This window comes from Centruroides sculpturatus, unplaced genomic scaffold (assembly GCF_000671375.1).
Source record: "Centruroides sculpturatus isolate CEXI.00-Female unplaced genomic scaffold, Cexi_2.0 scaffold11, whole genome shotgun sequence".
Taxonomy (NCBI): domain Eukaryota; kingdom Metazoa; phylum Arthropoda; class Arachnida; order Scorpiones; family Buthidae; genus Centruroides; species Centruroides sculpturatus.
In genome coordinates this window covers 1,264,796-1,292,046 of record NW_019384501.1, presented here as the reverse complement: position 1 = coordinate 1,292,046, position 27,251 = coordinate 1,264,796, and the positions used below count along the sequence as shown (strand labels likewise).

Below are 27,251 nucleotides of genomic sequence, written 5' to 3'. Positions count from 1 at the left end.
GTTTCGAGCAGAAAGCTCATACATAATTATATTTTTATTATTATTATACTTGGAACATGAATGAAATAATTAACATCTTTACACACGTGTTTACAAAAAGAAAAGAAAAATCACCAAAAATTCGGAATTATATTTTCAAATTACTTCTTCAGAGATCTGAAAGTCGGTGTTTGACTATTGATTTCAGATTCTTGAATTGTGAATAACATACAAAATGATTTCCTGAATTCTCTTCGAAATTTTCCTGGAAAAAATTAATTAAAATGAATTAATTTCTTAGAAATTTCAATTAAGAAATGTTATTTTTCTCATTAATTTCTACATAAAGTTTGGCATTTGAGAGAATGTCTGAATGACATGAAACAATAATTTCTGATATTTCTTGTTGAGATAATGAATAATTATTGAAAAGTGAATGAAGAGCATTAATTACTTATGTAAATTTAAGTGTAGTTTGTCTCAAATAATTTATTTTTTGTATCAACGAGCAGACATTCAGACTACCCAATTGTAAAATATCACTTCAATGCTTATAAAGCTGTAATTTCTTTTTTGTTTTGCAAAGTGTCGTGCCTCCTGTCTTTTTTTGAAAAGCAAATTATGGCCTTCGCATCACGTCAGTCAACCGAGTTTCCAGAAGATAATCTTGGTGGTCCGTCCGTAAATTGACTTTTAAATAGCGTACACCGTAATTAAAACACGTTGTAAAAAATCGCATAATTAATTATTATATTGACAAATTCATGAAGCGTAATATTTTATGCAAATTTAAGCATACAATTATGTTTTAGGGCGTTAACCGTATTATTAAGTTGCTACCATCGTTTGCGGCTTCCTCATTTGATGACCATCAAGAGGGGTGCTTACAAATAAAGATATTTGAAATAGCTTCATCTGTTTAATACCGCTTGACGCTACATTTATTTTTCTATCCATTTTAAGTATCTACTTTCCCGCGTTACATGCCCAAGAGAGATGTTTGACGTCGAGGGAAATGGTACAAAGGAAATCGATAATTTACCAACAAAAATTGCCTTGGGTAGCTTCAAGTAGATAATAATAATAAAGAAATAATTTCACTTTCAACACGTTGCAAATTGCCATCCGAAATAGTCCACAACCTTCAACTTTTTAAAAATCTTATTAAAGTTACTATCTCGTGAATATACTTACCACTCATAAAGTTATAAATAACGGGATTCACAGCACTGTTGGCGTAACACAGCCAATGCGATATAAGAGATGCTGCTGCTGTGGTGTGTGTCTGTGGCAACCCTATTGTATACCTGTTAATAAATTATAAATCTGTCAAAAATATGATAGGATCTACTAAAAATAGAATAATTTATGTGTTTGTTTCTCTAACTTACCTTAAAGTGTTTATGAGATGAACTGGGAGGTAACATAATCCAAACATGACTATGACAGCGATTAGCATCTTTGCAGCTTTTCTTCGCGAACGAATCTGACTTTCTATTGAATCTTGATTTGTTGTGCATCTAGTGGTTCCTTTCTTTGTATTTTGCGTTACTGTAACTGTATAATATTATTATTTTTTAAGTTAATGAGGTTCATACTTGCTATACATCTAGCGCAGTCGCTCTCAGTCTTTTCGAACTAGTGGCACATTGCATAATAATGCCCTTAGTTAACAAATGAAGATTCTCAATTTTTTATATAAAAATATATGAACAATATTAAAAATTGGAAAGACAATTAGCATTTTAAATAATTTTTGAAACTTTTATGGCATATCTATGAGATGTTCGTGGCACACCGATTGAGAACCAACGATCTACTGGGATCAGTAGGTCCGTATCTAGAATATATATTTAAAAATAAATAGTTTTCTCTGTAAAATTGCTAATTTGTAAGATATAAACTTAGATCCAGAAAACTTTTGATTTTTTAAGCAAAATTAATATAGTTTAGTAATTAATGTTTTAAAATCTAGTATTGCCCAAAAGAGATAAATTTTTTCTATATAAATTTACTTTAAACCGAGTTTTGGGCCGTCCTGTATATTTTAGGCTGCCAGATTACTAATTATAAATTAAATGAATTCAAACCAAAATTGACTTAGCAGCATACTTTTAATTATGGTTTCAGCAAGTACTAATTGATAACTTTAGTTTCAATTCGTGAAACAATAATTAGTGACAATCTGTAGTTTATGTCAAGTCATCGAGAAACACGTCTTTCGGATTTAAAATACATAATTTATGGAACTTTACAAGGAAAAAAGCTATAAAAAAATCTATATATAAAAAATTTAGAGCAGCATCGTTATATATGTAGGCCTATAGTGTGGCCGAAAAGTCAGTTGACATAGTTAACTGACTTTTGAGGCATTTTCTATTTGAAATATAATCCTTTCGAACTTTAACTTCATGATTGTGTTACGTAATGCACATTTCTATTAATTTAGCTTGCATATATACGCTATGCATACTCAAAATACGTATAATTTAAACTATATATTATTAATTATGTATATTATAATTAGAAGAAATTGTGTGTATGTGCGTATATACTTAACATTAATAGCATACGTACAGGCGACATTACTTGTTTTATATTGGCATACGTGTCTGCTGTATGCATTAATATTCAAATACATAACCTACAATCTTTAGGAATCACGATGCGCATTATCTAAGATACGTTTAGGGCCGAAATATACTCGTTGTGGCTCTAAGCTCACTAAATAATAATAAAAGTAAAAAAGCGAGGCCCTAAGCCATAGCTTTCCTATCTTATAGGTAAATCAGGCCCTGCACACGAGGACAACATGCATAGATGTTATTGTCAAAATGTATGCTGCTACATATGATTTAAACAATAGAAATTTACATTTATCTGTCGAATTTAATCCTTATATAAGTAATAGATATGTATATATCCATGGTGCGGTTTTCTTTATATTCCTTTTAAAAAATCAATTTTTTTGAAAAATTAATTCTTATAATTTAGTTTTTTTATACCTTATAACATGTTATAGAATCCCATTTTTATACACCGATATCCTATTATGGATTAACAATTAATGCCAAATTATAGGAAAGTACGCATTTTTATACTATTTAGAAGAAATTCAAAAAATAAAACCTAAAAGTAATATTTAAATGGTAATTTGTAGGCTAATTGTCACGAGCAAGTTCATTGTTCATATTCAGGGTGGACTTTTATCGAGTGTTTTCCGGCAAGTGATTATACTTTACACTTAAAAATTACTATATTATAATAAATATAAAAATTTTTCGAGCTTTAAACACAAATTAAGGTTATAGAATTTAAAAAAAAATGATTAATCAACATTAAATTCCTCACAAACTCTAAAGTTCCACTTAGTTGAATACGAAATAAATCACGTTTCCTCTCGAATTATTGCATTGTATTTATTGTAATTATATAATTTCACATTAAAAATTATAAACATAGTTATTTAAAGTTATAAATTATAACGTATAACTTACCAGTACGCTTAACATTTCGATTTCCGGGGATATTTTTATTCCAAAGAACACGAGCAATCTGATAATAAGTGACTGACATGAGAGCGAAGGGTGCCACATACAATATCAGAACAATAACTAATTGATAAATTTGGGTGTTATCGTCGCTCCACGTGTAAGCACAATCAGTCAAGTAGTGCGTTTCTACTTTTAAACCCGGGTGTAACTTCGTATCCAAAACAATGACGTCCGGTAATACCAAGAGCATAGAGGTAATCCAAATGATTAATATGGCCACCTTGGCTCTTCCAGATGTGCTCTTGAACTTGAGAGGATAACAGATGGCATACCACCGGTCGATAGATATGAAAGTGAGAGTGAGGACAGACACAGAGACAGACACGCTCTGGCAAGAGAAAAATTCATATTGTTTATTTATTTATTGTGATTATTAAATAAAAGATTCAAGATATTTAAGTATATTTTTTCGGTTATAATTTAAACTTCTTAAATAAATAAAGTTTTTAAACATTAATTTAAATTATGTAAAAATTCTTTACCTATTTTTATATAATTTAACTAAAAAATATGATATTAAAAAATTATAAGCTATATTTTATTAGGAAAGTATAGTAATATTAAAGTATATTCTATGTTTATTTTTTGAAGGGGTATTTTGCAGTTTTGAATATCTATATTTTTTGTAAATGGTCAATTTAATTTTTAAAAAATTTTGAAAACAAATTTATTATTTTCTGAAAATTACATTTTTGCACTCAGAAGACCTTCAAACCTCGAGAATTACGAAAAAATTGGGGTTTTTCTCTATGTGGAATGACGTTAGTGCACGCGGGGCTTGATTTTCTTCACCCTCTTTGATGCTTAATAACTTCTACGTCTTTTGTCAAGAATTTCTGAAATTTTGCAGGGATATTTGAGTATTTGAGGGGTTGACGACATTAAATTTTGGCGGTTAAAGGTCGAGGTGGATGGGGAAATAAAGAAGGTCACGCGTTGTATCTGAAATGGGGTTGGATTAAATGAAGATTTTTAGTTCGTAGCATTTACAATATTTCATAAAACTCGTCTCTACTCTCAAAATCAAGCTTTTGGCCATTTTATAAAAACATAATATAAAAAGATTTTAAAAATTAAAATCTAATAACAGATGGCGCGATACGCAATTTTAACTCTCACCCGGAAAGTTACTCAACTCATTGCTGGATTTTTTGAAAATGTGATTTATATTTTTTACAAAAAATATTGTTAGAAACATGAAATTTATCGAAAACTAAAATTTTGTGGAAGAAAAAAAAAACAAATTTAAAAATGAGTTACATTTTCTATAAAAAGCAATTTTGAAATGTATTTAATTTTCACTTTTCAACAGTGCATTTTATGAGAGAACAATTCTCATTTTTACTTGTTTTAATTTTTTTTCTGGAGAAAAAAAATGTAATTTTTAATTTAAAAAAAAGTATATTTCGGACAACCAAACAATGTGAAATATTCGCAGAACATTTTCTATAAAAAATTTATTTTATTTTAAGCGAGAAATAAATAAAATTTTGGAAAAGAATTTTGTCTGTTTTTTTTTTTTTTTTGACGAATTGTATTTAAGCAAATGGACAGACAGATCGATGTTCTATTGGTTCAATGCGCAATTGTTCCAAGTCGGAGTTAATCGAAACGTGAAATGAGTTATTCTGATTTCATTTTCTTCTCAAAAGAATCTCCTTCCATCATATTCGCTCCAAAATAAATTCACTAATCATTCTTTCTCCATTTACTTTTCAAATTTCTTAAATATTTATTTAAACGTGGCTTTTTTTTATTGTGCTTAATAGGATGAAACAAGCTTAAAACGTGCATTTAAACGTAATTTTTGCACTCCCCATCAAAAAATGCAAAAAAATAAATTTATTGCTACATCATCACAATGACGGGCTGCAGTTTTGAATCATGTTTTTATTTTATTTAATTTAAAATATATGCTCTCCATCTCAAATTAATAGTGGTTTGCCCCTATACGTAATTATTATTCTCTAACAATAGAGTCGTGTCGGGCATCTTTCAGAAGGAGATTTGAACAGATACAACATGGCTTCCGGTGGTAACTGAAAGTTCGTATGTAGTTAATCGGAGCCTCCTGCCAAAAAGGTTTCCATATGTGCTCTTGAGTTTTATATATCGAACACTATTCTCGAGATTAAGAAATGACAGACAGACGGTCGGACAGACAACAGTGGTAATTTATAGGTCTACAATTTTTCAAATTGCAGCTTAAATAGGAAGAAGGATTTTGCGATTGGAAGAAGTTATCGAGCAAGAGTATGATATTTCTAAAAACCAGCTTTTATAACAAAAATGGCATTTTTAATAATTAAATAATTAATTACTTTTTAAATTTTGTTCATTTTTTTAGAATTCTTAGTTTGCATTGAGAATTGTTTAGTAGAATTATTTATATATTTTATACACTGAAGTGAATGTATTTAAAGTTATGTATGTGTATAACGGTTGAACAGGGAAAAAAAAACAAAATTTTACATAAATTTCAATAGCCAGGTCTAGCAAACTTATATAAGGCTGTATTCTGGTGCATTTATCTAAAGATGTGCATCATCTAAACTATGTCTCAGCAAATGATGTAGAACCTAAACAGTGCCATAGTCGATATAACACTTAAACTGCCTCAGTAAAGTGAGGCGTCATTTAATAATGTCCTAGTAAAATGATGTGCCAACTACGTCTTAGTTGCAAATTAAAGTGTAAAACTCCTAAACAACGTCACAGTAGAGTAAAAAACTGCCTAAACCAAGTAGTCCCAGTAGAGTAAATACACCTAACCACTCCTAGTAGAGTAAAAACGCCTTAACTACACAGTGCAATGATATGGCATTTAATCCGTTTCTCACTAGAGATAATTATGTATCACCTAATTACATAACAAACTAATATTTTAGCATGTTACTAAACTCTCAGCCCTTCATTGAACGACATGTTACTTCACTGAAACATAGTTTAAATACTTATGTCATTAATTACTACATATATCAATATAACTTATATATTATAAAACATGATTATTCAGCATAATTATAAATCTGTGTTCTAGGGGAGCATAGTAAGATATAATGGTGCATAGGTATGTTTTTAGTGAGGTAAAGCGCAAGAAGATTTTATCGGAATGATGGATAACTCTTCACATAGCAATTCATAACAAGAGACTGCACTCAATCGATAGAGCCGTAAAGTAGAGCAAGAGAAACTGTTGCACTTTCTAGTCGATAGAAATTACAAGTAAATGCTATTTTGTCACAAAGCTACTTGATTAACGTTATGCTATTAAATATGTAAATAGCTTAATAATATTCCCCTTAAGCATTTTTCTCATCTAATGTACGAAAGGAATTAAATTTTAATATTAATCAAGTCATACAAATAAATATTTAAATATTTTATAAACTAAATGATATCGTTAATGTATAAAGTAATAATAAGATTTAAATTGTAAAAAATCTACTTATTTATTTGCTTTTTATTCTAATTTTAATAATTTATATGTAAATATATAACCTTTCAGGCATTTTAACTATTTACTATTATTTTTATTTTTTAAATTAAAGTAACGTAAATTGAATTTTTAAATTATTTTAAAATTTTTTGTGGCTTCATTTTCAACAAAATATTTTTCTATTCATTTTTAAATATAAAAATATTTGTATGGAAAAATTAACTGTAGCTAAAGCAACCATTATTTTAATCATACATATAGAAACTGCAATGTCCAGTCTAATTTTTCTTTAGAAATTGTACTTCTTTGTGCAATTTTTCTAAGGAAACTACTCTATGCAAGTGTTCTACAGAAATTCCAATGTTCTGTGCAAATTTTAAAACAGTAATTGCACTGCTCTATACAAATTTTCTACAGAAATAAACTGCTGTGTTCAATTTTTCGATATAAACTGCACTGTTATGTACAATTTTATATAAAAAATGCACTGCTGTGTACAATGTTTCTGTATAAATTGCACTGCTCTACATCTAAAAAGAAAAATTGTTTTCAAATACAGAACAGAACAATTTTTGTAGAAAATTTATTATATTGGTTTAAAATCTGATCCAATTTCTTGCCAAGGTTTTACTCTTAATAGCGTTATAAAATTAAAAAGATAATTAATACTAATTAATTGATAATTTTTTACTTTGTTAAAAATATTGAAAAAAATGTTAATTTTTCCTCTTAACAATTTTTATTTTATTTTTTCTAAAATTCGATTTTCTAAAAAATGAAACATTTTGAGTTTAATTTAACTTAACAGAATAATGAAAACAAAAAGAAAAATTATCTTAATTTTTTATTTTACGAAATTTTTTTCTCGGTTTACTTTTAAAAAAAATTGAATGTTAATATTTTAATAAAATTTTTTATATGGAATTTATTACTGAGTTTTTAAAATTTTTAAGAAAATTGTTTTAATCCTGTTTAATAATTTTTTAAAATAAATTTTATAATTTCACTTATCTACAATGAGAAATATTCAATATGGAAATAAGATTTTGAATTCAATTTGAAACCAACCAATCAGCGTTAAGATAATCGAATTTCCGACCAATCGCCTTTAAAAGTACATAAAATTTTTCAACCATTGTATCTTACATATTTAACGTGTTAGACCTCAAGAGAATTTAAGTTGATATCATTTTTCTTGACAGTTTCTAAAGTTTCTGTATGTCTGTCCTAGAATAAATACTTATTATTAATATAATTATTCTTGTATTACTTACTGACTTATTGTTTTAATGAACTGCATTATAAATCAAATACTACTTTCCTTTGTAATGTCTGCATTTTGACCGAGTATATTAAATTAATTACAATTTCCTGAATTGTGGACAAATTATTCGCCTTATTGATTAAGCACAGGAAATTCGTTTAAGACTGAATAAGGTTAATGCAAATTTGATTATTCAGTAAAAGAAGCAATTATGGAATGTTTAATTCGGTAAAAATCAACATGCGATTGCTATTTGTAATTAATATTGAACGTATCTGTTAGCTTTAACGTACAAACGTAGCCTTAATCGTTTAAACTAGGCATATTTTGCATTAATAGATTAAAATGGATATACCTAACGTTAATCATATTTGTATGCGTCCTTACAGTAAAAATTTATATAAATCCTTAATCGAGTCAAACCTCTGGATAGAGCCTCAATCGATTCAAATATCTGTACCTAGTTATAATACTAGTAAGTATCCTTAATTAATTAAAATCGATACGGTGCCTTAATCGATTTAAATATTTCTACATTGTATTAATTACAATACAATTCAGTTTTACTTCTCTGAGTATTAAATACTAAAATTACATATGGTACTTAGTCTTATTTGTATGCATTTTTAATCAAATAAAACTTACCAGGAGCCTTAATCAATTTGAATAATTTATACGAACTTAATCGAAATACCAATAAACCCTTAATCTGAGTAAAGTATTTATAATTAGCCTTAGACAATAACAATATACTTAATTAAATGCATACGCAGTTTTAGTCAACGAGTGGGTCTTAATTAATGTCTAAAAATTAATCTTAATTACTAAAAAATACAGTATTTATATAGGTCTTGTACAATCGAACATTGCCTGTAAATAGCCTTAATAAATTGAACATTTTGAGCTTTCTCTATAGAATAAAAGCCAAATGTTAAAGCTCGAAGAAAATAACGATAAGTTTTTAGATTTTAATTCTGAATTAATTGAAGAATTTTAGCTAAAATCCCTTGATTTAAAAATGAAACAAGCACCTGTTCAAAATATATGGTTCAGAATAGGGCCTTCTTATGAGGCATGACATTTGGGGCTTTAAAAGAATGTATTACAAATTATCCATTCTGTCGACATTCTTCTGCATTAAGAAAAAGTTTTGTTTAATTATTTATTTTTATTTTTTTGAAAATAAGAGGCCCTGGGAATAATCCGGGTCTCTGCCTAGGCAGCTATAAGGCCATACTTAACTACTCGCAAAATTCTAAGATTTATGTCAATAAAAACAAATAAAATAACTACATTTTATTTGGAAATTTTGAAAATTTCATTAAATTAAAAAGATGGTTTGTTTGCCTGTTTTTTACATCAAAAATGACAATTAATTCTTCCTTATTATTATATAATAATTAACTTTAAAGTAAATAAAATATCAAAAACATTCTTAAAATAGAATTAAAAGGTGAGAAAATTGTGTTTAGTCAAGTAGAACACTTTAATGACGAACCATTGAGGAAAATCCAAAGTTGATGTGGTAAATAAACTAGCATCAAATAGCCTAAAATACCAATTTAAAAAGTTATTTACTTTAAAGAGTTCAATTTAGAATTTTACACAATTATAACGCCATAAAGTTTACCGTAACTTGTTCGGAAGATTCACACAGTTAATTGATTCATGGGCCACCATGCACATAAAATTAAAACTAAACAATTAAAGAAATGGGACAAGTCACCATCTTGTTTCATTGTAACGAAAATATCATTTGTTGATGTTGTCGAAACCGTGAAGAAAATATCATTGTCAAGAATCGTAACAGAGCTCAAAATTTGAACCCAAATTTGTAGCCTTCAGATTAAAATATTGGGATCAAATTGTGAATTTTTATGAAAATTTGGACTAAATACAATGTAGTTGGATTCAAATTTTGGAATAAAAACGGCGAATTTTTGCTCAAATTTGAGACTGAATTCAAAATGGCGTAAAGGAAAAACTACTGTATTTAACATTCACTGATGATAATTATATCAAATTTTGAAAATATGACACTGATAATGCTACAGATTTAGCTATAAAGTCTCATTAAGACAGAAACAATTAGAAAAATTAAAAAAAAACTTAAAAATTTGAATAAAATTGGCATCTTGATGACTTTTACAGGTGTTTATGCTCGGGATAAACAATTACATATACAGTAGAACCTCGATTATCCGGACTAATTGGGGATGAAGGTAGTCCGGATAAGGAAAAATCCGGATAATCGAAACAAATACTTTGTCTTTTAATGATAATACAACACGTTTTCTTTTCGATGACATATCGGTAATATTAAAAATAAATACTGTATTTAAATCGTGATCAAATTTTCAAGAAACAAATGTTTTATTGAATTTGTACTACTACTGACCAGCGCTAACAGACTAGCTATTGTTTAAAAGGCCCTCTGGCGGCTCAAGAAGACGGATTTTATAAAATAAAAAGCAGTTTAAAACTGCATTTTTATGAATAAAAATTTGACAAACTATCGTTTTATGACGAGTAAAATTTTTTCATCGCGGTCTCGGCTTTTAAGTAATGCATTAACCTTCGAGGCGCGAGGCCCTTCGGACCGCCAGGCATAGGCGGTGGCCCACGTTGCCCATACCTTACGCCGCCCTTGGTTATAGAAATGATGTAATTTGAGTATAAAATTATTTATAAATACGTATGTCAAGTTATATTTTTATTATGACGCAAAATATATTTAAGAGTTTACGACCACTGTGCCGGGTGAGACGTTGTTGAAACAAAAAATGTTATGCATTCCATCACGTACATAAACAGTGTCGTAATTCGCCTGATGCAAATCAGCAAATTCGTAAAATTTTTGTTTATTTTGAACAATCCGGATAATCGAAAATCCGGATAATAGAGGTCCGGATAATCGAGGTTCTACTGTAAATTATAATTCTAAGCTTTAGAAGACGAATTTGTAAACAAAAAAAAAATAGTCAGACAAACAAACTGACTCAGTAAAAATGAGAAAAAATCTGACGAAAATGGCTAAATTTATTATAAGAATGACCATTGAAGATCGATGGCGAATAGAAAATCCCGTGACAAAATGAGTAAATCAATACAGAAATAAGTTAATTAAGTTAACATCATATTCGATTCACATTAAATCAATTGATTTAATTATTTTAAAATTATTACATCATATAAATTAATTAAATTCAACGAAAGGGGAGGGAAACACTGTGTAATTTTGTTTACTAAATTTAGATTTTAATCGAATTTAATTTTATTTAAAATTTATAAAAGCTTAATTATAATAATACGGAGAATTAATAAGTTATTATTTATATAATAATCATGAAATTAGTATTAAGAATGAAGGGGGAGGGAGTTGTGAGAGGTTGTCAAGTGAGACGTGTTTGAAATTAAACTCTTTAAAGAGATTGACAACTTATAGACTTGAAGAATCTTTAAACATTCATTTGGATGATTTTTTTGATAAAGAATTTAGAGAATTTTTTAATTTTTAAGAAACTTATGAGTTATAAATTATACAGATTTATATACAAAGAAGTGTATTAAATAATACACCCAACAAATTAAATGCTTGAAATATAAAATAAATCGATTTTATGTAAATTTCTTTGTGGGGTGGCCTAAAAGTCAGTTAACCTCGCATCACATAAGACCTTAGTTTTTACACTTGATAAGTTATTAAGAGGATAGAGCCGTGTATAAGTCTAGGGGGTAAGAAAAAGTAATTTACAAAATACTTGAATAAGTCAGCAATTTACAAAATACTTGAATAAGTCAGCAATTTAGACCTTAAAGCGGTTAACTGACTTTTGGTCAACCCTTTATTATATTTAATTATAGTAGTTATAACTGTTTGAGTGAGTTTAAATTGAAAAATTGATTTTTTGAAACGAGTAATTTGCTATTTTTTTGCCATTTTTAAAGCATGAATTGATTCAAAACTCATAAATCAATGTCAAATTATTTTAAAAAATTCACTCATTTTGTTTTATTCTAGAGAAATTTTTAGATAATATGTTATATATAAGTTGCATATAAAATTGAAATATCATTCAGCTTGGTTCAAAACTGTTGAAACACATCTGCACATTATAAACTGTACAGTACAGTTAATAAATTTAGATCAAGTACATTTTGGCATATAATTTGGATATATAAGCGAACAGACATACAAACAGATATAAAATTTAACGAATTTATCTTAATAAAGCTTATATATAATAGAATTTCGATATAAAACTAGGCTAAATTATTCACTATATTAATGATCACTACACGCATAACGAATAACAAGGCCCAGCAACACTGTTCACTATTTCGAGTAATTACTATATCAAATATATACATAAAAGGAAGCCAAGAACAATAAAATTATTCACTATATCGAATCTAACTGAATTCATATTTGAAGAATATTTAATAGTAGAAGAGTTAAAATATTTCAATGATTTTGGATTTTTAGAAGAAAGAAAATTCCAGCGACGAGTTGCGTAACTTTCCCGGAAAAAATATTTAAAATTGCGTGTGGCGCCATCTGTTACGATATTTTATTAAAAGCTTTGTTATATTATTAATTACAAAATGACAAAAAGTTTAATTTTGAGAGTAGAGACGAGTTTAATAAAAATTGTAAATGCAAATAACAAATAAAATCTTGATTAAGTCTGACTCCACTGGAGATAAAACACCTGAGTCCTTCTACCTTCCCTCCTCCTTGACCATTAACCATCAAAATTTAACAGCATCAATCCCTCTAACACATGAACCTCCAGGCAGAATTTCAGAAATTTTTGACAAAAGACACAGAAGTTATTAAGCTTTAAGATTGGTGGACAAAATCGCGTCCCCTAAATACACTAACTTCCATACATACAGTAAAAAAACCTCAATTTTTTCCCCCAATTCTCGACGTTTGAAGGTCCTCCGAGTACAAAAATCTTGAGGAAAGAGAGAATTTTTTTCACCTATTATCATACTTCTCCTGTGTTAAAAAGGCAAATTATTGTCATATGTTCGGTACGACGACACAATAAATATTTGAACAAATAGCTTCTGTATATAAAACTAATAAAAAGGATTAAAGACAAATGATTAAGTAAGAAGATTATCTTTTCATTAATTTTTTGAAATAAATTCATTTTTATTTTATTTTTTAAATCATTAAAAAATTCACTCGTTTACTTAAAAAATGCAAAAATTCTCTTCTTTTTCCTTCATTTCATTTGTTTTTAAAATAAGTACTTAAAATTAATTTACATTTTACATAATCCAATAATTTAATTAATTTAATATTTTTAATATTAAATNAGTTCTTTTATTCCAGAAGGATTTAAATTTATTTATTTAATTTTAAGACAGAGTTAATAAACTTATTTTATGCATAAATCCAAACGTTTAATCAAAACTTGTCCAAAAAATCTATTGTTTGTAAGAAAAACTTTTTAAAGTTGTAGCAAAACTGTGTTTAAAAGTGGTCTTTTTAAAAGGGTTCTTGTTCTGTTTAAAGAGAATCTTGCCATAAATTTTACGGACTTTTTCTCGCTAACGTAAGACTTTTGGACTCACGTTGATAATATTTTCTGATATTTTCTCTTTGTTTTTATAAGAAAAATAAGTATGTCAACTTCGGCTGTACATTGTACATACACCCTGTATAATCGTCATCATCTTTCTCTCTATTACTACAAACCACTTAACATTCACTCAAATCCACATCGATTTTTAAGCAAATAAAATTACATTCTCTTCTAAAAAATATAAAAAGTTATAAAAAGACTTTCCAAAATATTGTTTTATGATATAAAAATTTAATTTTTTTAAACAACATCTGTCATATTTTGCAATTTAATTTGTTTCAGTTAGTGTATCTCTTCTCGTTTAGCGAAGAAAAATGGCAGAGAGAGAGAGAGAAATTTCTAGTTTTAAATATTGATTTCTTTTGCATTTGCAGAAGTAATTCTAATTCAAAGCAGATCAAATTTCTTTTCTTTAAAATAAAATACGAATAAAAATAAATAAATATTAATATAAACGAGAAAACTTGATCTGATTTAATGAATTTTTTCTCCTCTTTCGATCGTAACTATGCTCATCATTTTAACATTTATTTTAGATATAAATGCGTAAATTAAATTTTAGCAAACTGCAAAATTAAAACAAAAAAATTAAAATATTTTCTACAACATATTTATTTCATTTTATTCACTATATCCAAGTTATCTGTAAAATAATGAGATTTTATATGGTTAATGTACTATTATAAGCTTAAAAAAGCTTAATAGTAAGCTTAAAACTATAAAGAACGTAAAATAAAATTTAAAAAAATAATTATAAACATATACAGTCCTCTGCTTAACAGAGAAGACGAATTGTAAAATAATTCTTAAAATCTAATTGCTGATTGGCTGAATAAAACTAATTGGCAGTGCTTATCTCCTCCTACTTTTCGTGATTTTAATCAATAAACGGATAGATATATTTTTAAAATTAAAAACAAATCAATCTTATTCGCTTAAACTAGAGTTTAAAATCATTTTTGGTTAAAGGTTTACGTTGAGAAAAGGATAATCAAAAATTACCTAAGAATGTAATAAGCGATTCACTAGTTGACGAATAAAAATTCAATTGTACAATCAATTATAATTAATTTCAAATTGACGCATTATATTTTAACACCTAATGTAATGTTACCAATAAAATTTTCATTTTATTAATATTTACACAAGTTTGAATCGTGTTTTTTCACGTTGTATTAACTTAACATGAAAATATATTGTAAGATAAATAATTTTTTCGTAAATTTCATATTTATATACATAAAGTTTAGTAAAACATTAACTTTTAATCGTATTTTTAAATAAAATATCGATTTTAAAAAAGTAGGCAGTACTCTGCGAATTATGAACGATTCAATTATTTGAAAATTATTATTTTAACAACGATTGGTCGAGGAATTAAACTAGGCGTGGCTAAAGGTATTTAAAAAGTTTTTTATCCAATAATCTTGTTTATTTTAGTTAAAACATTATTATGCGCATAAATTATGCAAATTCATATTAATAATGTATTTAAATATTATTTTAATTAAAAAATTAAAGTAAATATATAAAAAGTGGTAAGTTAATTATATAAATATCATTTAAAACATTAAATTTAAAAGTACAGACTATAAAGAATTCTTAAAATTGTAACTGAACTTTCATCTTATATAAATAAATGAATTAATTCGAATAAATTCATCAGAAATTACTCATTTATATTTAAATAATAATTCTCAAGTGATTTTCAAACAATTTAACTTTTATATAGGACAGCTAATGAGGTAATTTGAGTAAAATTGTTATTAGAATTTGCACTATAACCTACTCTCTCGAGTACTTTCCTTACTGTTGATGCAACATTTTAAATGGAAAATAAACAACCAAGACTCGATATTAATAACAATTTTACTACTTTAATCGAAATTTATATCATTTGAAAGCAAATTTTAAGCCATTTTACTGTTTATCCGTGAAAATTCTCTAAATTATCAAGCATTAAACTTGTACTCTAAGCGTTAATCTTCGTTAATCAAGTTGAGATGTCGATCGTGTTTAAACGGATTAACTGTTAATATATATGAATTTATATTAAATTATATATCATATAAATATTTAGATGTCAAATTGTATTAAATATTGATGTAAAATATTAATACTGTGATGGGAATAAACACGAATTGATACAAATTAATATTGATATTGCGGTCCTCCATCTTACATTATTGTAATTACCAATGCATCGAAGTTTATCTCTCTTAGACGGATAAATATATAAAATATTTAAATATTAATTAAATATATAGATAATATATAAATTTTATAACTTATACATTTTAGTTTTAATTAATTAATTATAATAAATAATTTTGGAAATGTTCTAGAAAGTGGAAACACGATGCTAAATCCTCGACTTTTTGAAAGTTGCTAATGTTTTTTGTAATACAATTCTTTAAAAATTTGATGTAAAATTAAATTAATTTTGATTTAAATTATAATTAAATGTTAATAATTTAATATTTTTGCATGTTACAGAATTCGGAGACGTCTTAGAACTTGGTCAAGAAATAAGTAAAGATACGATTAATTAATTAAAACTGGTTCTTTGCATATTTATTATAAAATTAAACGATTTCTAAATATTAATTTTAATTAAAACTGCATTATTTTCCATTAAAAATAGCATTTTTATTAAGCAAGGAAGAATTCAAACTTTACGATTAAACTTAATTGAGTTTATAGGAAAATTCTATCGGGTTTATTTGAATTAATTATTTTAATAAAAGATGATATAAGTTAAATTAACTATAATAAATATTAATAAATGTTAACACATTGAAATTTAAGTATGGATTATTTAATTACAGTTAAAAGTAACTGCAAAATTTAAGTATAATTTTAAAATATTTAAGATCTAATCTCTACGCGTAACCCAGCAAGTAAAAATATACAAAAACAGTAATTTTAATTTAAAAATTCAAAATATACTTATATAAATTATAGAATTTCAAAAAATAATTTTTTAATCATAATTAAAAAATGATAAATTTAATAATTTAAATTTTTATTGTATTACGCATAAAAATGACTAATTCAATTAATATATTAAATGGTAAATTTCCGTACAAAGTCACTACAAAAATTAATCTAGATTAAAATTAATTATATTTAAACTCTGGATATTATAAATTTTATGCAGTCGAACCTGTGAACAACGGACACTGACGGGAACATAAAAAGTGGCCGTTGTTTGGAGGTTGCCATTATTGTAGGTTCGACTGTAATTCAGCCTTCTAAAACTCCATCCTCTTCGAATGATAATCCATATTTAAAACAAACTGATAATAAAACACAATAACGAAATTAAAGCAATTTTATCACAGAATTAATTACAATTATTTTCTATTTAATTACGTTTAAAACTAAAACTTAATTTCCCATTTTCTGGTTAACAGCATATAAAAGTTTCATAGCACTTACTCTGATACTAATGGACACTCTACTACAATTGTTATCCGAGATGTAACTTCCCATTACCCTAATGTAACGCACTTGTAATGATGTTACATTCCTGATAATGATTAATGATCTCAAGTTAATTTAATTTAATAAGAAAAACCTTCTAAAAAATAACTTTTCCCTCTAATTAAAAGGCGCATTCACTCTGAAAATAAGTAATTTGTTGTTATATCCGTGTAAATATATGCAGTATTTAAATTACATTTAATGATAATGTAAATTTAATCGGTAAATACAATTTAATACGTTATTGGTTTATAGTTGAATATATTTAGGGGAAATTAAACGTAATATAAAGTTCTTTTAATTAACTTCAATTCAAAAGAAATTTTCTGAATTGTTTACGTGACACGAAAATCATTCCATTTGACAACGCCACGTGATATGATCACGTGACAAGAAGCGGTACATCATTGTCACGTGACTAATGTTAAAAAATCGTTTGATATTTTTCATCTCGTCGAATATTTTTCTGATTGTAAATTTTTTATTTTTATAACTCTAAATATAATTAAATTGCATGCAGATATATTTCAAAGAAGACGAAAAATTCCCCTCCCCCAAAAAAGAACCTCTAAACAACAGCCACTGGAGAGAACATAAAAAATGGTCGTTGTTTAGAGGTTATTTTGTATTCATTTTGTTAGAAAAGTGGCCGGTGTTTACAGGTGAACGTTGTTTGGAGGTGGTCGTTAGAATCACAGAAAATTCCAAAAATATACAGTAATTAATACCTGTGAACAACAGCCATTGGCCAGAACATAAAAAATGGCAGTTGTTGGGAGGTAGCCGTTATTGGAGGTTCTATTGTAAAAATAAATTATCCTTCAGTTTAATTTTCAAATTCACTTTTCGGAAAAAATTTAAATTTATTTAAAGATAAAACAAAGCTAAAATTATAAATTAATTTTAAACACGTTTAAGATTAACTTTAATCGTATTTAAAAGTAAATTAAACACGTTTAAGAATGATTTAAATACAATTAAATTAAAATATGATCGAAAAATACATAAATAATTATTTTAAATGGATTTAAATTCTAGGAAAATATCGTTTAATGGAATCGAATTAATAACGACATTTCAGGAATAGAATTCTTGAAAACTCTAGAAAAAAAATAAAGTTTTTAGAAAAGATTGAATTCATTTTTTCCATATCTTTGAAGGCTTTTGGTAGGAGCAAAGCGAAATCAATGCTTCAAGAGTGTCTCACTCTAATGTCTGTACCAGATGGTGGGTCTGCACCACTTCTCTGTACTTAATATTCTTCTTCCTCGCCCTGTTTCGTCACGTGACACTTGTTACTGATTTATTTAAAGTATTAAATTACTTTCTACCATGTTTACTTTACCACAATTTACTATTTTTATTGGATAAAGTAATTAATATATTTATTTTAAATCTTACTCCTTCTTCATCTTTCTCCATGATAAATGTATCTTTAATTTTTTTTTTACATTTATGCAGGTTTCTTACAGGAAATTCTGCTTAGTTTTAGAAAAAAATAAATGCTGACGCTTATATTTATATATTTTGTGGGGTCCTAAATGCTATTTTGATTAGTTTTGTGGCTTATGCGGCATCTATGTTGTTAGTCGATGCATTCTTTATGGCTTTATAACGGGTTTTTTACAGGAAATTTTTGACGTTTTTGAAGCAAAATACCTTTTAGATTTTAATTTATATATTTTAAGGTGTCCTAAATGTCATTTCTTTGATTTTTGAAGTGATTTTTAAGTGCTTGTAACGTATTAATGTCGTGGGTGATCATAGCTTTATAAGAGCTTTAAAAAATCCATAATATTTTCCATGAAAGAACATAATCTTTAGATTTTGGATAGTATATTTGGAAGTCTCTTCAATATTATTTTAATTAGATTTTTAGATTTTTTAGATGTTTTGAGGTTTTTTTAGATTAACAGTCAATGTATTTTTTACTTGTTTAGACTCATATGAGGTTTTCTGGAGAAAGTTTTAATTATTTTGAAGAGAAATCGATGCTTAGATTCTTATTTACACATTTTGAAATATATCTAATGTAATTTTAATTAATTTTGAAGTAATTCTCGATCATCTGTAAGTACTTGATGTCGGCAATAAATCTGAAAAAAACAATTAAAAAATAAAAACAATTTTTTCGTTTAAAAATGTCTGCCACATTTTAATGAAAAATCCGAATAATTTTTTAAACAATTTATTTACGTATTTAGAAGCTATTAATGCTTCTTTGTACTTTCATTTGCATCGTACCGCAACAGGCAACTTTCTTTAACATTTCAAGTAAAATAATTTAAAGTGATCAAGTTTTTTAACTAAAATTCTAACAAGAATCTAAAAAAGGATCAAATTAACCAGAAAGAATACTCGAGAATAAATAAGCAAGGCACTTATCGAGAATAATTATGTCGATGGGTCATCTAGTCCTTAAGGTTTTCCTCAATCATCCCTTAATATCTTATGGCTAATGTTTATAAATGGTGTAACTTCTCTTTGCTTCTAAGCATTATAATCCGAGTGTCGTTTGTGCTAAGCTCTAAGAAAATATTGTCACGAGTTAACAAATTGCCAACCATTTTTCACATCTTGCAACCCTCAATGTACCATAAAAACCATATTCATTCGATAAGAACCAAATAAATTATTTTTATTTCATAAATATAATTCTTTTCTTACTTTTTCAAGCGTAAATTGTTGCTTTTTATACTGTTTTTTTCTAGTTTTTGAACTTAATTCCGCTGTTTTAACTGTGGTAAGCACTACTCTAAAATGCTTTAAATGCTGTTCCAGAATTGTCTCAAAGCCCTCCAAGATGTCGAAGAATGCTTCAGAATGTTCTTCAAAATATAATAAAGTGCTCCAAAATTATCGGATATTTCAAAATTTCAGTGATGCAAACAACAATTACAAAGCATCAATACCCTTAAATACTGTAAGAAGTCTGCTCACAACACTCAATTTAACAATTTTACAAGTAAAAGTACAATTTTTTGAATCGATTTTATATAAAAATATCACTTTAGATGTTATAAATAGGGGTAGACTATCTTCAGATTCTTTTATTTTCATGCTATATTAAGATTGAAAAGAATTGTGACAAGGATTTCTCCAGTGAGAACCTTCATCTGATAGAAGATGCTATGACATTATTTGCAAAAGAACGTGGAAATATATACAGAAAATATCATTCAGACGTATCCTAAAGAAACTAATTAAGCAATTAGTAAGAATTTATTTGCTTTTATCATTGGGGTTGTCTGGATCACTTACGAGTAAATTATGTACAGATAAATTCGAAGAATGCCCAAAAATTGAAGCGTGGTTTAAAGATTTGAATTTTTGCAAATTGGATTCAAAAATATTTTAATTCAAATGCATGTTGTAAGCATGAAAATGAAGATTTTCAGCAACGTTACTTAATGGTTATTTTCATTATTGTCTCATTTTTCTTCGAAGAAAGTATTTTTAATGGACTTAATCTATCTTTCCATTGATCGCAGATACAAGATTAAGCTGTCAATAAACTTTTTATTTAATCTTTCCTCTAGGGGAGATCAAAAGTGATTGAAAAGAATACGATGCAAAGGAAGATATTTCAGTCAATTTTGTTAATTATGAAAGAAGAATTTTGTTTGATAAAAGTAAAGTTTTTCTATAAATTTCATCACTCTACAACTTATAATCATCTGTTTTTTGTGATATGACTCTTGAAGACACAATCTGGTCTGTAATATGACTTGAAGTTGCTGTGATGTGATTCTTAAAAGCTCTATGGTTCTTGAAGATTTTTTACTGTGTAATATGGCTCTTAAGAGCTCTTCTAGCTGTCTGATGACTTTCAAAGACCCTCTGGTCTGTAATATAGTTCTTGAAGGCTCTTTTTGCTCCGTAATTTGGCTCTTAAAAGTCCATTTTTACATTAAAATATATTGTTTTATGAGTAATTTACCATCTTGTTCTCATAATTTTGAACTTTACACATATTCCAAGTTTCAATTATTAAAAAAATAACAAAAAAATACACACAAAACGATAAATTCTGCTTAAGAAGAGAAGACATCTTCAAGCACGTACTTAATTATTTTAAATTAATTTTCAGTACTAATTAACTAATTTAGCACGCAAAATTGAGCTAACTTGGCCACTGTATCAAAAATGTAAGCAAATATTCATGAAAATTCTACATTAAAATAGAGAGTTAATGTAAGAATTTATAGGGAAGATGGAGGGTCAAAAGAAGAATTAATTATCAATAAAAATCCATTTTATAAATAAAATAATCTTTATTTAGTAGAAAGATTTATTTGAATTAAGAATTAGGACTTCATTCTAATAAAATACTTTAATTATATTTACATTCAAAGACTTTCTATTCACAGAATAACATATTAAAATGGAAAACTTGGTAATAATCTTGTTTAATTAGAAATCTTCTATGGATAATTAAATCCTTAATCCTTGTTTTATTTGAATTTCTATCAAAAAATACACTTTCTAAACAGAATCAGAAAGGATTCTTTTATGTAAATGCGATGAGAATTTCGTAATTCTAAAAGTAACTCGAGCCATAAAATCGAAATAAATTTACCTTTCCAACTTTCGATATTTTAATAATAAAATTGCTTCGTTTATATCTTTATCATCTTATAAAAAATCCATTATGATAATGAAGATTATTTTAAAAAAATACATTCAAAAAAATTGCTTTTTTAAATATAAATTTCAGTCTTTGTATACAGCAAAGCTGGACACCTCGAGTTGGAGGTTTACAATCTTCTAAATAAAACAACCTTTATGGCAATAAAATCATTTAAAAAATTTAATTAAAACGCTTTTTTGTATAGATTTAAATGTTAGGCTATAATAAAACCCCTCAAGAACCTGTGAAGTTGGACACCTCTTAAGTTGGACACCTCTCAAATTGGGCCCACCGTCTTAAAAAAATGCTTATTCAATTAAAGATTTTAAAGAAAAATATACTAAAACTGCTGAATTTTGACACCTCTAGATCACATAAACCCCTGTAAATTGGTCATTATTAATTTGAATCAGAGACCACTTCTGTAAATTGCACGCCTCTTACAGAAGTGTAATACTTATAGAGATTTTACTGTATTTTAATTATTGTTTAAATTTGGATTAAGTTGACGTGTGTAGTGTTAATGAGATAAATTTTAGTAATTATCTGTCAGAGGATCGTAAATAAAATCGTGTTAAATCTAGTTAATTAAAATATGACGTTTTTCGTTATTTAATCTTTGGAATTTAATGCTCTAGAAGGTAACTAGAATGTAACTAGGAGAGGAGAAAACGTGAAGAGTGATAGGAGCGTAACTAGTAACAATATTCTTATCAATAATTAACTAAAATCATGTGTTTTTGGATGAGAANAATACTGTTTGCTGTTTGTGTATTGATATTTTAAGTTTAGTTTCTAAGATGAAGAATTGTATACATTTATATATATTAACTGCATCAAACTTTTAAACATTAAGCGCACACAACTTTCATATATTAAGTGCATTAAACATGCCTCAAGAATTTGTAATGCTGCTGGAACGCCCACTAGGGGGCGTCCCGGGCCACTAGTTATATATAACTACGTTTAGTTAGGAGATGTCGGAAATTATAATTAAAACTATCTTTCTGTATGGATAAAGGAATAGGAACAAAAGCTATCTCAAGCTTAACTGAAGCATATAATGCTGTATTTACAAAAGTACAGCATCACAAGCTTCAGCTATATGTATATAATTACTCAAACTTCACAGTTCCTGACCTCAGCTATAATCAATTATACTGTATTTCCAAATATTTGGATATTTCTAGCAACAGTTAAAAAAAATTATGTGCAAATAAAATCGGAGACGATTTCTCCAATACATGAGCAAAAAATATAATTTTAAATATGCAAAATTATATTATATAATGATAAATATAGCGATGTGAAGCAGTATATGCTGGAAACTTTTAAAGTTTATTTGAAAATAAAACAATTTAATTACATTTTTAAGAGAGAAATTTTATAAAATATTTATTTAAAATGTTTCTAGTTTATTTAGAATATTTGAATATATTTAAATAAGTAATTTAAAATTGTTTTTTCCCTTCGTGTGTGCGGAGTAAAGTGGTTAGACATAATATTCGTTCTTATTCAAAGAACGAACTGTTTGCAAAGGTTATCATAAAAATACTTTAGATTATAATAATGCTGAGATTAATAAAACATTTCACATATTTTCAAACAAATTATTTATTCCATTAAAAAAGTAGTTTCCGTATTCAAGAAAATGAAGAAAGGAAAATGATTTATAACCATACATTCTTAATAAAGAAAAACGTTATACGAGAAACTAATTAAAATTAAAATTAAAATTTTAATAATAAAATGTATATCTTGAATTTAATTTTTATTAAAATCGAAGAATTTAAAGAAGATTAATTGCGGTTTTTAAAGTTTATCTATAAAAGTAATTTTATAAAAATTTAGTTTTTTATTATTAATTATAATAATTTTATTAAATTAAAACAAATTGACGCCTCGCAACTACATTTAACAATATTATATAATTCATTACGAACTTGTAAATGGTAATAAGTTAATTATTTTAAGTTAATTTGTATCGAAATAGAATTTCTACTCATTAAAATTTAACAGAAAATATTCAAATAAGTTCATTAATTCGTATCTACACATTTACCAGTTTAATTACATCGTATTAAACACGTGTTGCACACGTCCGTCCGTCCGTATGCGCGTCAAAATTCAACTAAAACTGCTCGTTACCTGTAAGTAAAGCACCAACTTGCACATGACTCCACCGAAGAACCAAGTTTCGGTGACGTCCCACAGAACGGAGGGTGGCAAACAAACCAAAATCACCAAAAAGTCTGCCACTGCCAAATTAACGATAAAGTAATTGGTGACGGTTCTCATGCTGTGGTTCCGGATATACATACGAGCGAGTTGCCAACCAGGCCCACAGCGAAGACCGTGATGTGTAAAGATATCAGCACCCATTCGTAGGGGGTGGGAAATATGTACGCCTCTATCATTTCTATGTAGTCCTCGTCGGAAACACAATACTCATTCGTACAAGCTGAGGTGTTCTCTACTTTAGTTTGATTGTTAAACTTCGATGACGTATCTTCGGTAGTGTACTCCATGCTACTGATTTTTCCTTAATTTTTTATTGAGTGAGTAAACTTTACTACGGCATATTCTACGAATAAACAATCAAAACGGACACCGCTCACTTCCAATTGTAATTTAAGGGCTTACGACACCAGAAAAGTGAAAGTTTTAGCCACTTATTTGAGTTGGTTTAATGAATTTTTGCAAGAGTTGGTTACTAACGTGTGTATCTGAAGCGAATAAAGCAGCTTGAACTGAATGATTGTGCGCAGTTTCGATCCCATATGGACATTCTCCTGTGACGTCACGCTATCTGCGTTGATCACCCTCTCTTTTGTCACCCTATAATTAATCTGCCTTTACTGATATTGAAGAAATTTCCTTTTAAATTAAAATATTATCGTTCGAATCTTGCAGAAATTTTGAAATTACTTCGACTCCTTTTTTACTTTTTTAAGACACCTCTCAAATTGGGCCCACCGTCTTCAAAAAATGCTTATTCAGTTAAAGATTTTAAAGAAAATTACACCCCTGTAAATTGGTCATTATTAATTTGAATCAGAGACCACTTCTGTAAATTCCACGCCTCTTACAGAAGTGTACTACTTATAGAGATTTTACTGTATTTTAATTATTGTTTAAATTTGGATTAAGTTGACGTGTGTAGTGTTAATGAGATAAATTTTAGTAATTATCTGTCAGAAGATCGTAAATAAAATCGTGTTAAATCTAGTTAATTAAAATATGACGTTTTTCGTTATTTAATCTTTGGAATTTAATGCTCTAGAAGGTAACTAGAATGTAACTAGGAGAGGAGAAAACGTGAAGAGTGATAGGAGCGTAACTAGTAACAATATTCTTATCAATAATTTACTAAAATCATGTGTTTTTTGGATGAGAAACTGGAAAAACATTCTTAGAAATAAGTATAAAAAGCTAATTTTCTGTACGCGTAACTGGGAAAGTTACGCGTACAGAAAAGGTAAATAAAACTAATATTTCTGTACGTATAACTGGGTAAATAACTGCTATAAACGAGTAAATAAAGGTAATATTTTTCTACGCGTAACTGAGAAAGTTACGCGTACAGAAAAGGTAAATAAAACTAATATTTCTGTACGTATAACTGGGTAAATAACTGCTATAAACGAGTAAATAAAGGTAATATTTTTCTACGCGTAACTGAGATAGTTACTCTTATAAATAGGTAAATAAAACTAACATTTTTGTACCCGTAACTGGGAAGAATATATTATAAATCAGTAACTTAAAGTCGTAAATTTGGATACGTAAATAGAAATAATACTCTTAACATTTAATTACAAGTAACTAAGAATACGTAACTTAATGCTAAAACCATTTCTTACGCGTAACTTAATGGGAAATTGCGAAATCACAATTAAAAATTTTTTGGAAATTTAATTTAAAAAAATATATTTTTAACTACGTTAGATAGAAAATTATAACAAATGATAATTAGTTTAAACACGAATTCATTAAATTCGCATTATAAAAAAGTGGAAAGTTCTGAGAAATTTATTTGATATTAAATCACATTTTAAATGTAATTAATTTTAAAAAAATTGTAAATTATCTAACAATAACGATAGGTGACATTATAAAGGGTTATTCGTCATTAAACAAATTTTTTTTTCTTTGGTTATACGATCCATCAACGTCACACAATGAATCAAAGACACTATCACAATAGAAAACACTATCAGAAACAAAGTTACTCGTAAAAATCCATCACCACGTGACTCCGACAGGCCTCAAAATCACGTGATTCAATCATATAAATAAAAAAAATTGTATAAAAACACGATTATAAAAATTGCTACAATAAATTTCTAGAAGTGTGTAACCGCACGTTTCCAAAAATACACTAAATTCTAGAAAATTTACATAATCTGTAACTGCCCGATTCTAGAAATTTTGATCACGTGGTTCTAGATTTTCAAAATTATAATATGAAAATCAATTAATTTAGCATTTATGTAAGGTTTATTTCTCTTGAATATAATAAGTTAAATTAATAACTTAATTTTTTATTAATTAAAATTAAAATTAAAATTTTAATAATAAAATGTATATCTTGAATTTAATTTTTATTAAAATCGAAGAATTTAAAGAAGATTAATTGCGGTTTTTAAAGTTTATCTATAAAAGTAATTTTATAAAAATTTAGTTTTTTATTATTAATTATAATAATTTTATTAAATTAAAACAAATTGACGCCTCGCAACTACATTTAACAATATTATATAATTCATTACGAACTTGTAAATGGTAATAAGTTAATTATTTTAAGTTAATTTGTATCGAAATAGAATTTCTACTCATTAAAATTTAACAGAAAATATTCAAATAAGTTCATTAATTCGTATCTACACATTTACCAGTTTAATTACATCGTATTAAACACGTGTTGCACACGTCCGTCCGTCCGTATGCGCGTCAAAATTCAACTAAAACTGCTCGTTACCTGTAAGTAAAGCACCAACTTGCACATGACTCCACCGAAGNAGACTCAAATTTCGCTCTATAAATTGCGTACCAGCTGAAGAAAATTAGAAGTAGAGAGAAAATTATTTTGCGTGGGTTAGAAACCGAAGTGAATCTCTAATGGAACAAGTTATAATTAAGAAAGAAGACCCTCTCCATTGGATAGAAATTCGTTAAAGGTGAATCGAACCCCTTTACAGGATTGAACCCCTCTAAGCTAAATACGGACCGAATCATCTTCACAACAGAAACTGAACCTTTTACACAAGAGATTAAATATTCTTTATAATAGAAAAAC

The 27,251-nt window shown here is 27.2% G+C and overlaps 1 protein-coding gene across 1 annotated transcript; it reads right to left on the bottom strand.

Moving 5' to 3' along the window:
* Positions 1-54: 54 nt before the first annotated feature.
* On the bottom strand, positions 55-24,672 carry LOC111622072 (orexin receptor type 2-like). The gene is given in 6 exon segments (XM_023364389.1): positions 55-244; positions 1,174-1,286; positions 1,371-1,536; positions 3,477-3,861; positions 24,101-24,261; positions 24,264-24,672. Coding segments are annotated over 6 exon segments (1,146 nt in total). The 5' UTR covers positions 24,481-24,672; the 3' UTR covers positions 55-140.
* Positions 24,673-27,251: the final 2,579 nt, after the last annotated feature.